Source organism: Melanaphis sacchari, unplaced genomic scaffold, assembly GCF_002803265.2.
Source record: "Melanaphis sacchari strain LSU unplaced genomic scaffold, SCAv2.0 Contig119_pilon_pilon, whole genome shotgun sequence".
In the NCBI taxonomy this organism is placed as follows: Eukaryota; Metazoa; Arthropoda; class Insecta; order Hemiptera; family Aphididae; genus Melanaphis; species Melanaphis sacchari.
In genome coordinates, this window is record NW_020270468.1 from 744,193 (window position 1) to 759,001 (window position 14,809).

General features: G+C 32.6%; 1 protein-coding gene across 1 annotated transcript; it reads right to left on the minus strand.

Annotated features, from left to right (window-relative positions):
• Positions 1 to 6,058: 6,058 nt before the first annotated feature.
• Positions 6,059 to 6,562, minus strand: LOC112604089 (piggyBac transposable element-derived protein 4-like). Its single transcript, XM_025352957.1, has 2 exons — positions 6,442 to 6,562; positions 6,059 to 6,378 (listed from the first exon to the last, which is right to left on the minus strand). Exons 1-2 carry the CDS (start codon positions 6,560 to 6,562, stop codon positions 6,059 to 6,061), a joined length of 441 nt encoding a protein of 146 aa, XP_025208742.1.
• Between the last annotated feature and the right edge of the window lie 8,247 nt (positions 6,563 to 14,809).

The window sequence follows — 14,809 nt, forward strand, 5'->3', positions numbered from 1 at the left end:
TATTCATTTATTTGTTTATGAGGGGAGATATGGAAATAAGGAGAAATTTGGCTTGTCTTTTGTAAGAAAGTCAATTCCTAAACTTCATGCAGAAAGTGATAGTATTATATTAGATAATAATGGTATGTAAATCCTCAAATATAACGCAGTTTTTGTAAAAATATTAAAAAACATTTTACAAATATTTCTAGAAAGCCTTATTAGTAGCGATAGTGATGGGGCCAAAATGCCAACAAAAGAATTTGTTTTCACATTTTCAGCAGATGAGTGGAATCAAATACATCCCCGTGAAATTTGTTACAAGTTGAATGATAAATCAAGACCCACGCAGAATTCTAAGTATTTTTAAGTGAATTTATTTATGATACGTATAGTTATGATAACTTTTTTTTATAACAGATTATACTATAGTTTTCCAAAATTTAATTGGACACCGGTTCTAGCTGAGCATTTTTGGGAGCACACTAGATTACCATGTTGTTTGTCATTTCATAGAGGCAAAGTGACTCCGAATGGAAATAATTATGCAGTGGTTGTTGCACGATGCTCAATTTGTGGATCAAATTTTAAAGGAGTTATATCAGATACACCATATGAAAACTCTAGGTATTTTAATATAATATATTTATTATTTTGCAATAATTATATATATAACTTTGAACTTTTTTATTTACTATATTTTATTCTTTTTTTTTTATTATTCGTATATTACTTTATAAAACCGAGTATTATACGTAGGTAAATTAAAAAAATAAAACAAAAATTTGGTTTAACAGGAATTTTTACTTAATAAAAGTTTCTAAAAAAATCGAATTTCTTATTTTCTATATTATATACGTATAAATACGTAAAAAAATGGATGTTAGTTTATCTGTACTTGTACCTAGGTATACATATTTATTTACAAATATACTCGTATTTATAAAAATAAAACAAATCATTGGCAACGGATTGGACTGCTAGTATTATATAAATATACATTATATACAGTTTATACATTTATTTTGTAATAATTCAATAATAATAATATTATACTTGACATAATTTTTTCAATAATGTTCAATGCTGTGTGTAATTTTTATTTTTTGTCTAGTGTTTTTTCCTTTTTTTTTTTTTATTAAAATAAAAATGTACAGTCTGTATCAAATGTACAATGAGCTAATAGAATTTAATGATGTGGATAATATTTACATGATTATAAATAGTATGAGAAGAGAGGATGTCTAGTAATAGAACCCTTATGCGGTTTTATGGTTGGGAATTTAATTTAACCTAACCTAAACCTAACCCATCCATGTACCAGCTACAAGAGTCTTTTAACCCACAACTAAAATTTTTCAGCTAGTCGCTCCTTGGAGAGATATAATTGGGTTGGTGTGAGTGACTGGTTTGGAGTGAAATTTTTTGTAATGGTTGGTTGTAACAGTGTAAATGATATTAATGTTTAAGTAATAGAAGAGCAAATTGTTAGAAACATTATACCATGGTACAGAAGTTAGTAATCGGAGAGTAATTGATTGAAATACTTAGATTTTTTTATTTGGAATGCTTTGGCACAGGAATATTCAACTTCAGCATCATTTTTAGTAGTAAAATAAATCTAATCTTTAGGAGTCTTTAAAAATCTAAAAATGTTATGAATACTGTTTTTTTATTAATCTCTCAAGTTTTTGTATGAAACAATATATTTAATCAATGAATAACGATATTAATTATATTTTTGAAATTCAAAAACATAATTGGTAGTTACTTGAAACTTTTTAAGTATAATATTATATTTTATATAATACTATAAGTCTATAAATAAAATGCATTTTTCAAATTCGTTTGGATAAGTTAAAATATTTACTTTAACCACGAACCTATAATTATTTATTATTACAGAGTACTCATGCATTGCATTTATTCTGGTAATTTTAACGAGGAACACAAAATTAAGAGAAAACGCCAAATACTAGGTCCAGTACTTTTTAAATCTGCAAATTCCTTGGTTAATGAAGGTATAGCATGTGAAACGTACAGAGAAAAGGAAGCCGTGCGCCTTATGAAAGTGGGTAAGAAACACATAAACATTTTACACTGTAAATGTTATTAAATGATAATGTACATTTTTAAACGTCATCATTATGTTAGGCATAAGATACATTTATTATGTATGTATATAACACAAAATATTTTTAAACCATGTCCATCTAACACTTATTTTAAAAATAAATATCTTACAAGTCTATAAACAAAAAATTAGTATATGTAACTATATTTATTAGGTGATTGTGAACCAGCGATTTTACCTACAGGAAATGCTCTCAGACTCCAAAAATCAAAACAAATTCGAGCTAATAAAAGAAACGATGATACTATAACAGCACTAACTATGATGAAGGGCGAAGACAACTTTAAGGATGTCATAAAAGATATAGGGTGTGATCCTTTTTTTGTTCACTATCATTCGAGTGAACAAATACATTTGTATAGGAGCTATTGCCAAAATAACACTAAACCAACTTTGGTTATTGATGCAACTGGTTCAGTAATCAAAAAATTCAAGAAATTAGGCCTAGGAAATACGAATGTTATATATTTATATGAATGTATAGCGTATGATAAAAATCCTGGGCATAGTTTCACAGTAACCAACATGATCAGCGAAAGGCATTCAAATTCAGCAATTGCAAATTGGTTAGGACAATGGGCCGCTTGCGATGTACCAAAACCTAAACAAATAATATGTGACAACTCTTTATCTCTTTTATCGGCTATTTCCCATGTCTTTACTCAGTATTCATTATTGCAAGATTATGTAAGAGTGTGTGCAGATATCCTTGCTGGTCGTATAGCTTCCAATATACATTGGACTCCCAGATGTTTTATTAGGATCGATGTCGCTCATTTCATAAAAATTGTCTGTAGATGGGGTCCATTAAAAAATGTTTCTAGAAGAGTTCGAGAAGTGATTTTAAGAGCAGTTGGGTTAATCATTAAGAATCAGTCATTAACTGATGTACGTTCAATGTTGTTGACATTATTTGTTGTACTGTCCAATGAAACAGATGGTGTTAACATATTCAATAATTTGGATACACCATGTGAAAAATATAAAAAAAAATTACTTCAAGCGACATCTACAGGTTTTCTAGGTAAATCATATTTTTTAAATTTTTATTATAACTATATTAAAAAAATAATAATAACAATTATATTAAAAAAAATGTTTCTGTGAAAAAGTAAAGTTCACAATAAATATTATTAATTTTTTAATACTAAAAAAAAAAATTACTTTGCTTTATTTTGATATGATTTATATTATGTTATGAATTATAATACGTTTCTTTCTGTAGATTTCCAAGAGGAATTTAATAAAATATTGACACTCGTAGAAGTAGAAGATGAGACACGTGTAACTTTAGAAGAAGAATATGAGAGGCAAAATGTAGGCCTAGATAGTTTTGAAAATCCTTTTCAATCTTGGGCAAAATCTGTTTATAACGAAAGTAAAACATTTATAGAAGAAGGAACTGGAATAAATCCATTTTACTGTCCTTCCTTAGTGCCCATTATTATTAAATGTTTAAAACTTCTCCCACTATGGTCAGGAATAATGATTCCTATATTTGGTTATGGTGAAGAAGTAGCTTCTTCGGTCACCGTTGAATCAAGCTTTAAAAAATTAAAGCACCTCACTTTCAAAAATATTGAATTACCAACAAATATTGAAATTTTTCTAGAAAATCATGTTTTATCTTTGAAAGGGGCATCGATTATCCGAGAACAAAATAGCTCTACATTATCGGCTATACCGGAACAGAACAACAGTGTATCGAATTATGAAATCAATGAGCAAATTAAAACACTATTACGTCGAACCATTTCAGATTATTGTTCCAATGAGTTGACAGAAAATGTTGTATCCTTTTTACGGTGTCCGTTATGTAAATCAGGAAATCATCCTTCGGAAAATTATGGTCATAAGTGTGTGATATGCCTGGTTCCAGTTCATGCTATTCCATCTTGCTCTACCCAATGCAAGGGGAACAAAGACATTAGAATTTGTTTAACTTGCTCTGAAGATGTTTTGGATGTTATCGAAGAATTGGAAGAAAATACATCTATTGAAACATGGAACCATACTTCAAAAAAGCAACGTAATTCAAATTCTTACCTTTCCCCTAACCCTAATCTGTGGCATCTTCAGCTAAAAAATTCAAAGCACATACAATCACTACCAATATTAAAGAATGGCTCCTGTGCACAAGAATTAGAAAGCTGTATCTTTAAAAATCTAGGTAAAGTTGTTATAAGTAATACATGTGCATTTGATACAGTTTCTTCAATTTTAATGGTGTCCATCAATGATAGTCACGACTACAAAGTAAAGGTCGATGAATGCAATAATGAATTTTTAAAATTCACTGCAGAATTAATTACTAATGGTATCACATCCAGGACATACTCAAAAAGAGCTGAGATTATGGTAATAAAATATTATCTAACAAATATAATTTTATAAAAACACATTATATTATGATGATACCACATCTGAATGTGTTGTCTTTATTTTACGAAAGTTCATTATAGCATATTGTACGTTCACGATGATCAATTTTACTGTTATATTTAAAATTAGAATAAATTGACATATTATAGGCATATAATTGTATTATAATTATTATCTAAGGCACCGGATTAAGTTTTGTTTATCAATTTAATTTAAAATTGTACATTGTTTATATATTTTTATATTATCTTAAATTTCTTTGTAATTAAAAACCTCACAGATCTTATAATTGAGTAAAATAGATAAGTGTGAACGTATAATTTAGTATGTTGTACCTTGGTAAGCCAGGATCTACACATGGGCGTGATGTCCTCTTAATATATTAATATAATAAAATCAATATAATAATATATAAATGTATCTTGATTTTATTCTAGATAAAAAGACTGAACCCAGAGTTAAAAATATTAGGATACAATACAACTTTGGCAAAATGTGAAACAGTAGCTAGCAATATATTTAATTGTGCACTGGCGGAAGTTCCATCGGCTTATGATTACATAAAATGCAATGTCCAAACATGTGGAAGGACAAAGGAAGTGCCGATACCAATAACGATTATTACATATACTACAAACAATGATGGCATACAAGGGTTACAAAGTTATTTGAATTCTAGAATCAGTATTGAAAAAATGATGTGTGGTTATATTAATGATAATGGACCATGCGAAGGATTAAAAATAAAGACAACGAAAATATCTGAATTTCATTTATTTGTGGAAATATTAAATTGGGAAGGTATTATAATTTATAATTACAACATAATAAAGCATAATAAATGCAATGTGTTTTATTCTTATAGGAGACGACAATATTCATTTTAGCAGTGAAGCTGTTCCACAACTTCAGATATCACTAAAGGATATACCTGATATACTGATTAGCTCAGGAAGAACTTACAAATTAAGAGGTGTTGGTTGTTATCGGCATAGCCTAAATATGTCAAGGACATCTACTGGACATTACTATGCCTGTTGTAAGCGGCGTGGAACAAATAGTTGGGAAATGTTTGATGACTTGCAACAGAATGTGATACAGATAAAATCATCAACTGTAGTTCCGTGTGAATTTCTCATATATACGATATAATTTATAAGTTAACCTTTTCCCTGCCAAGCACTTTAAAATTATTCACTACTGCCAGGCCAAGCTTTTTTTTTTTGTTTGAAATTTTCATTTTTTTTTGAAATTATATTTAATGAATTCCTTGAATTAATAATAATCAGCAAAAAAAAAATTAATTAGTTAATTTCCTAATTAGTTGTAAGTACTTTTTAATTAACCAGCCATTGGTTCTCAACATTTATCGTTAATTGGTAATTAATAACGCATATATTATAAATTGCAAAAATCAATTACCTATTTATTAAAAAAAAAAAATAAAAAATAAAAAAATATACATGGATTTTAAACATTACATGTAATTATACTTAAGTATTATACTAGTTGCAGTCTATAATAAAATATAAAAAAATAGTCAACATTTTGTTGTGGTGTATATTAAAACCAAGGTGCTGTGCATAAGCTCACATCACATTCTGTACACATGTATCTAGTGTCAGTTCTCTTATTATTCTTCTTACATAGTTGGCATCTTCTTCTGGCAAGCCTTCCAGATTGTGTTGCTGGAACTTCTGATGGAAAATGCCTATCAATTAGTTTTGATGGTTGGTCTTTAGTTGGTGGTCTTGATTTTGTTACACGATCAGTATGATATTTTTCTATTATTTGTTTTATTAGTTCCATCTGAAACTGAGCTATTGGTATATGGTTTCCAGTAACTGTTTTATATGATGAGTACGCATTTAACAATGATAAATCTATCAAATAGAAAAATATTTTTTTGTACCATTTTATTGTTTTTCTTACACACTCTACACTACTTAGTAACATATCAGTTTTATCCACAGATTCCATATTTTCGTTGTATTCTTTAACACATTCAGGTTTAATTGTTATTTTACCATGTTTTTGAATTGGTAACTGTTCATCTTCATATATCATGGTAAGCATATGCACCTCTCTCCGGTCCATCCATTTTATTGTTAACAATTTCCAGTATGTTTACTCTCAATTTGACCTGGTTGAAATTTAGTTTTTTTAAATGGTGGCATTCCTCGACGATTGCATCTTACAGTTCCACAAGTATTAGTCTTTTTTTTTATGCAAGTACATTGATAGTATTGGTGATGTATACCAGTTGTCAGTATATAGAGTATGACCTTTATTCAAATATCTTTTCATTAATGTTTTTACAACAGCACCTGATTGTCCCAAGTTAGCATCACATGAAACAAGACGTGTAGTTTTTCCTGTGTATATTATAAAATCTAAAATATAGTCTGTTTCTACATCACATAAAATAAAAAATTTGATTCCAAACCGATAACGTTTAGTCCTTATGAATTGCTTGAATGAAAGTCTCCCTTTCCATAACACCAAACTCTCATCTTTTTTTTTTTTTTTTTTTTTTTTAAATCGTTTATTTGTGAATTTACAATCTATACAAAATGGTACAATAAGTAAATGTGATAATAATTATAACTTATAAGTGGCAATGAGGAAAGTACAATGAGTAGAAGTTTCACATTAGAAATTCCTACGTGAAAGGTAATTTAGGGGGAAATAGTAATATACAAGGTTAAGATTAATGTGCGTTGAGAAGATCTCTGGGCCATTCACGTTTGAGGCGTCTGGCTGGGTTGTCTGGAAGAGCATTGGTATGAAGTTGAGCGATGAGGGGGTTTGAGTGATGTTCCATATTGAAGTGCAGGCGAAGATAATATTTGATAGCTGTATGTTTAATGGTGGGTATTTTGAGGTCGTTATGAAGAGCAATATTTGTGACGTACCAAGGGGCTTTAGCAATCATGTGGAGGCAGATGGCTTGGAATGCTTGTATGGTTCTAGTGTTCGATGGTTTAGTGGTACCCCAGAGAGCTATTCCGTATGACCAGATAGGTTGCAGAAGGGATTTGTAGAGTAGTAAACGGTTGGAGATTTGCATATTAGATTTCATGAGAGGCCTGAGGATATGTAGGCGGCTGTTTAGTTGTTTGCGTTTAGTTTTGAGGTGGGGGCCCCAGGTGAGCCTTCTGTCAAACAGTAAGCCGAGATATTTGACTTCATTTGTGTGGGGAATGATTGCATTCTCAAATGATATATGAGGACAGTCACCTGGGCGGAGGGAGAAAGTGACATGGGAAGACTTGGAGCCGTTGATCTTGATTTTCCATGATTTGAACCAGTGAGATAGGCTGTTGAGATGATTTTGAAGTAGGCTGCTTGCTTCGAAGGGGTCTTGACTAGATGAAAGGATTGCGGTATCGTCGGCATATGTCCCTATTAGGGTGTTTTCCGTTGTAGGAATGTCAGCTGTGAACAATGTGTATAGGAAAGGAGCCTTGTCGCTTCCCTGAGGGACACCGGCTAGAATGTTTTGTGTGCTGGAGAATGTGGTTTTTAATTTGACTCTGAATGTTCTGTTGTTTAGGTATGATTTTAGAAGTAGATAATAGGGTGCCGGGAAGATTTTTTTAAGTTTGAATAATAAACCGTCGTGCCAAACGGTGTCAAAGGCTTTGGCTACGTCGAGAAAAAGTCCTGAGCAGTATTTTTTTGTTTCTAGAGATGAAGCAATGTGGTCCACTACGCGGTGAAGCTGGTGAAAAGTTGCATGTTTGGCACGGAAACCGAATTGAAAGCTGGGAAGGGCATTTTGTTTGAGTGCAATATTCACAAGTCTTTTGAGGAGAAGTTTTTCAAAAATTTTTCCAAACGTGGGTAGTAAGCTGATTGGTCTATACGATTCAGGCATATCAGGTTGTTTGCCTGGTTTAAGTATAGTAATAATTAGTGCTGATTTCCAAGTGGTAGGGAAGTAAGATAGCCGAAATATAGCATTAAAGATGTAGGTGAGAAGAATGATGGTTTTTAGTGGTAAGTTTTTGACTAATTTGTTGTTGATTAGATCATGGCCGGGTGACTTATTATTCTTGAGTTTTTTAACAATTGATAGAACTTCGCCAGGAGTAGTTGGGGAGGCTGGAAGTGCCATGGGCAGAGGCGATGAGATGAATTGCTCAACTTGAAGCATGTGAGTATCATCTGGGGAAATGTTGTGAGGTTTAAATGTATTAACAAGATGGTTAGCCAGAAGATCTGATTTCTCTTGGTCAGTGGTAGCAAGATTGTTGTTCTGATAGCGTAGAGGGGGAATGGTAGATTTATGCTTTAAAAGAGATTTGGTTTTTCTCCAGAGAGACCCATTTGAGGGTGAAAGAGATTGAATATGGGATGTGTATAGTTGACTTTGATGTTTCTTGAGAGTTGACTTGAGTTTGTTGGAAAAATAGTTGTAGCGTTGTTTGTCAATCGGGTAGTGAGTTTGTTGCCAAATGTTTCGAGCCCAACGTTTTTGAAATATGAGCTTTCTTATTTCCGGAGTGATATTTCTACTAGAGTTGTCTTGAGTTACAGATGTGGTGGAAGATATTCGAAATGAGTCTTGAATGTTGTTTGTGAGGGTGTTTATGGCAGTATCTATATCGGTGGGATTTTTTAACTTAATGTTTAAAGAGGAAGAAGTTGACATAATATTGCGAAATTTGTTCCAATCTGTGCGTTTTTTTACGAATGGGTGGAAGGGAACATTTGCTTGAATTTTGAGGATGACTGGTATGTGGTCAGATGCAGGGTCGTTTAGGTTAGAAATGTTTGTATGGATGTGATTGGGGAGGTTAGATAGAAAAAATCAAGGTAATCAGGGTGACGGTTTGCGTGAGTTGGCCAGTAGGTAGGGGAGGCTGGAGAGATAACCTTAAAGCGCTTTATTGTTATAAAGTTGTGTAGAGTGCGACCTCTAGTGTTCTTTGAGCGACAGCCCCATGTTTCATGCTTCGCATTGAAGTCAGCACCTATGATGTATGTGTGATTAAGTGTTTGAAGAAATAGTGACAGATCTTCTGTCGGAAAAGGTAATCCAGGTGGGAAGTAGGCTGATGCAATAGATGTAACGACTATCTGCATGTGTTGGTTAGATTTAGGTTGAAAAGGCGAGTGTGGGATTTTGGTAAAAATTAATAGTGCGGCACCAGCATGAGCTGAGTCATCGGGGTGATTGGCTTGGAGGCAGTCGTATCCGAAAATTTTAAATTTTGAGCTGGAGGTCAGATGAGATTCGGAGATGAGAGCTATATCTATGTTTTTTTCTGCGAGAACAAGTTTAAGTTCTTCCGTGTTGTTGGTGATTCCGTTTGCGTTCCAAAGAAGAATGGTTAAGGCGGATAACTTATTTTCTGTCATTGTTTGAGATAAGTTTTTCGATGAGTGATGTAAGTAGGGATATCAGGGGATTGATTAGCGATCTGAATTCCATGATGAAAGACGTGAGTTGATCCGTTGTGTTATTCGGAACACTAGGGATAGGAGATACTTGATGTGTTCTGTGTGAATGATTGTGCGTATTTTGTGGCAGGGGAGGGAATTCCACGTGGGTGTTTTTTAGAGGTTCTTGTGAGGAGGAAGATGCTTGGTGGTTCGGTGCGTTTTTGTGCCAAGGATTCGAAGGTAAGTGTTTTCTATTTTTGCTGAGTTCTTTGTGCACTGAGCAACCTCTGTAGTTGGCCGGATGTGGACCACTGCATAGGGCACATTTGGCGGGTTGAGTTCGATCTTTTTGGCATTGTGATGAGTCATGGGGATCACCGCAGCGAACACATCTGGGGTGGTGGTTGCAGTAAGTGCGTGTATGACCATATGATTGACATCGAAGGCATTGAGGAGTGTCTTTTTTTGGACGAGGAGCTTCGACTTTTATTTTTGAGTAGCATAAGAGTGAAAGCTTGAAGATATCAGGGTTGTTAATATCCGGTTCAAGGTCAATGAAGAACATAGGGAGAGGTGCCTTGGATTGTCTGTGAAGTACATTCATAATATTTCTGGGTTGGAAGCCAAGTGAGGATAATTCGTCTTTTATGAATGATATGTCCGTGGTAGGGTGGAGATTTTTTATCACAATTCTGTAAGGTTTAGATTCTTTATTTTGGTATGAGTGGAAGGGAACTTGACTTTCTTTGAGAAATTTAACAACAGATCTGTACGAGTCCGAATTAAAAGTTTGTAGTTTAACCCCTTTGGTGGAGGTTTTACATTCAAAACCAGCAGGTTGCGTAAGTTCCTTGATTTTGGCGGTAAAATTGTTGAAATTTAAATTTGATTCTATGAATATTGGTGGTGGGTTGGCGGTTTTGGGAGGGGTGACTTCTTGTGACTGCTCAATATTGTCGGTGTCCATTTGGGATTCTTCATTGGGAGGGGCTAATGGAGAGAAGCGATTTGAAGAAATGAAAATACTAGTGTCTTTTTTTTGAAAGTGGTGATGAAGGAGTGTTGGGTGATCTTTGACGTTTACCGGAGTCATTTGTGACTGTTTGCCAGTCGTTCTCGTTATCGGAGAAGTCCGATGGTGAGTAAGAGCCTGTTTGATTAATTAAGGTTTTTGATATAATTAACGGAGAGAGTTGTTTATTTTTTTGATTTGTAGTTTTGCTTTTGTTAGTGGAACTATGAGAGCCGGTCGGCTGGCGATTAGAACTCATAATGATGTAGATAAGGTGTACAGGTAGTAGGCCTTGGGGAGTATAATAAAAATATACATTACCAGTGGTTAGCACCACGACGGAGTAGACGTCGCGGCGAGCACAAACAACTTTGCTATCGGGAGCTGATAAGCGGAGCGCGATAGAAATATACGTGTGCACTGTACGGTGTCGCAACACGAACTGAACTCTCATCTATAACAAGATTTTGAAATGGCACCATAGCAGATCTGAAATTATCCTTTATGTCTTGTAATACCATATCAATTTTGAATAAGCGGTCATTTTTGATTTGATTTTTATTATTACAAAAATGAATATAATGCAAAAGTAATTGAAACCGATTTCTACTCATAGTTTTTCCAAAAATAAGAGAATAAAGTAGTGGATCTGTAGACCAATAATCTGCAATTTCAAGTTTTTTATTTCTGGCCATAAGCATTTGTACTGAAATGAATAAATATAACTCTTCTGATGTAGTGTCATACCAACTTGTATCGCGAGATGACAAACATTATGTAATTCAGTATAAAGTATTCATTTGTTTCATATGCAACTTTTCCCAATAAAAATGAAGTCACGAGAGCTTCAAAAACATCTAAAATAGTAAAGTTACTGTTCAGTTCAAACTCTTTTTGAATATCACTTTTAGCAGAACAAAACTGGTGAACCTTAGGTTGAAATGGTCTACTAGATTTCCATTTAAAATTTGGAGTAAACATGTTTTTGTTAATTTTTCTAGGTACAATTACTTTTGGTTGATGTGTTGGAATTGAAACTTCAGTATCAGATTGTACAGTTTCTTCTTCAGTGTCTGACATAATTTTATATTCTGCATCATTTTGTTGGAATACAGTGTACTTGTGAACATCACCTTGCACACTTCCAATATCTTGATTTGAAGCTATTTCTTCTCATCATCAAAACCCACTGTAAAATACATAGTACAAATATATAAACAATTTACAGCATAATAAACATGGTATACCTTATACCTTATATAATATATTATCATGAACTTATGTATAGTAATTGTTAATAATAGTTTACAAAATAATACAATACATAAGTATAACACTCAAATAATGAAATACATAAGTTTATAGGGTATATATTTTATATAATACGTACTATAACGATTTAATAATAATTACCGAATAAATCACTAATGAATTCGTCGTCTGACTCTTCATTTGCTATAATTTCATCCAAACTTGCCAATATACTTTCATCACTCATAATATGTGACATGATGGTACTAGGTAGAATAATACTGACAACAAATACACAAATATAACAAAAATAAATACAAACGTAGTCACTTAGGTGTACAACAGTAAATACTAAATACAAAATACGTGATGACTGATGAGTGATGAACATTCAAAAATTCAAAACATCAAATATTGATAACAAATTATCAAAACATTACAACTGATAACAATATTTTGGGAAGCCTGGGACCTTAGATAATATACACAGGATAGAGCTATGATTTAAAATCTTGAAGTATAGCAACTGGGCCCCGAAGTCTTAACTGCGCATGCGCATACTATGCGCATGCTCAATACAGCCAAAACTGTTTGTAAATTGTGATAAGCTTATCTAAGGACAAGGAAATAATCAGTAATCTGAGTAATCATACTTTCTTACCCCGTCCCGCGCGATCTATTTCATTTCTGGAGCATGCGCAATACCTACATCGGGGCCGAACTGGTCGCTTCAAATACGGACTATGAGTGATATACGCTATAGCTCTATCCAGTGTATATTATCTAAGCCTGGGACATTAGAAAATTTTAAATTGCATGTAACTTCTTTGATAAGAATAGTATCATTTTTTTTTACGTAGTTCAATTCGTCTTTGAAAATACTACATTTTAGCAATTATCAGTTTTTCTATCAGATTATCTGATAACATTATAAACGAGTGAACGCACATATGCGTCAATGACCTATCAATGTAAATTGTCATTGACGCACATATGTGTCAATGGCAGTGATATCATTTTTTTAATTTTTATATTAATTATTTTATGTTTCAAAATATATATGAAATATAAAAAACAGATTTCTTATGATACTTAAAATATATATTTAAAGATTAATTTAAAATTAAAGAAGATAAAGAAATATTACAATAATATTTCCTATAAAATAAGTTATGTTCTTCCTTACTAAAATTTAAATAAAAAAATCAATTCTAATTCATGTATAATTTGAATAGTCTAAACTACAAGTAATAAACTATATTTAATAAAATTCAAAAATATACATTTCCAAGTAAAACGAAGTAGAATATATTTAAAATGTTGTCAAATTACCAATACAAATTGTGAAAAACCAATTATTAGCAATGGGTGGAGGCGGAGAAACGTGTTCCCAGCCCCGCCCACAGGAATTTTATTTTTGCGGACGGAATTTTTCGTAGGAATTCATAGGAATTGTGTACTAATTCCACGATAAAAAAAAAATTGGGAAAAATTAAATGGGTGGGGCCGGGAACATGTCCGTCACATGGACAGAGTAATAGGAATTCTGCTATATCACACACCAGTGTTTATTTTTAGCATTACTAGCTTCCGGTGAGTAACGTGAGCCGCACATAACCAAAAAGCCATTTTATTTTTATTTCACTTTTTCTGCTGCGGTCGTCGAAGACGCATATACGGCCGGTTTGTGTATTATGTAATCGCTACTCACCGGACCACGTTTTTTCAAATTATATACTCAATCAGTCTCAATGTAAATGCATCATAGCCACACATCATTATTCATCTTATTTGTATTCATCTTTGTCGAAGTCTTCTGTAAGTATCGTTCAGTATAATTTTATTGCAAACATTTAACATTTTTCCCCATTTCAGGGCGGTGAACATACAGAAGCACGTGAATTCCATGTTATTGTCTAGTGCATTTTTCGTTTGAGCTGGTGGCTTGTTAGTCATACGTCTCGGAAATGCCACATATTTAATATCATATTTCAATTGTATTCTTCTTTTATTGTGCAATATGTGCATTACGAGGCGGTAGTGTTTGGTTCGAAGCCGCTAACAGACATCAGCTCACCAGGTAATTCGGCTGACGAGCTGCATTATTATATTACATTATATATTCTATTATAATTGTCTGTGCTGCCAAGCCAGAATTATTATTGTATTATTGCATTACATTATTTATTATATTATGATTATCTGCGCTGCCAAGCCAGAGTTATTATTGTATTATTCCATTACATATTTTATCATATTGTTTCGTCTGTGCTGCCAAGCCAGAATAATTATTATTAAACCACATCACATTTATTACTATATACACCATTATTATTATACTATTTTACATTTATTTAAATAAATTTTATCTAATTCATGTACCAACAACACCAGCGTTAACATTATTTCCCAAACAAAATACAGTCCACTTACCCTCCACCAAAGCAAGCGTAATAAGCTCTTTGGCCTAAACATTTTGGTCCTTCGAGCCGGATTGTTGTTGTTAAATGAAATAGGTAGTATTGATCTGAATTTAAATTGTTAAATAAGCACATAGTTCAATTGCAGTCAATGTAAAGCACATTTGTTCACTTATTATATTCTAATCTAAGTCAAAGATTATCTTCAACTGTGCTTAGTAATAAGTGAAACTCATTACC

Bases quoted from the DNA above. Each gene is read 5' to 3' on its own strand.
- LOC112604089 (XM_025352957.1), bottom strand. From the start codon at position 6,562: ATGATATATGAAGATGAACAGTTACCAATTCAAAAACATGGTAAAATA. The intron at 6,379-6,441 runs GTAGTGTAGAGT...TCTATTTGATAG, and splicing joins TAAAACTGATATGTTACTAA to ATTTATCATTGTTAAATGCG.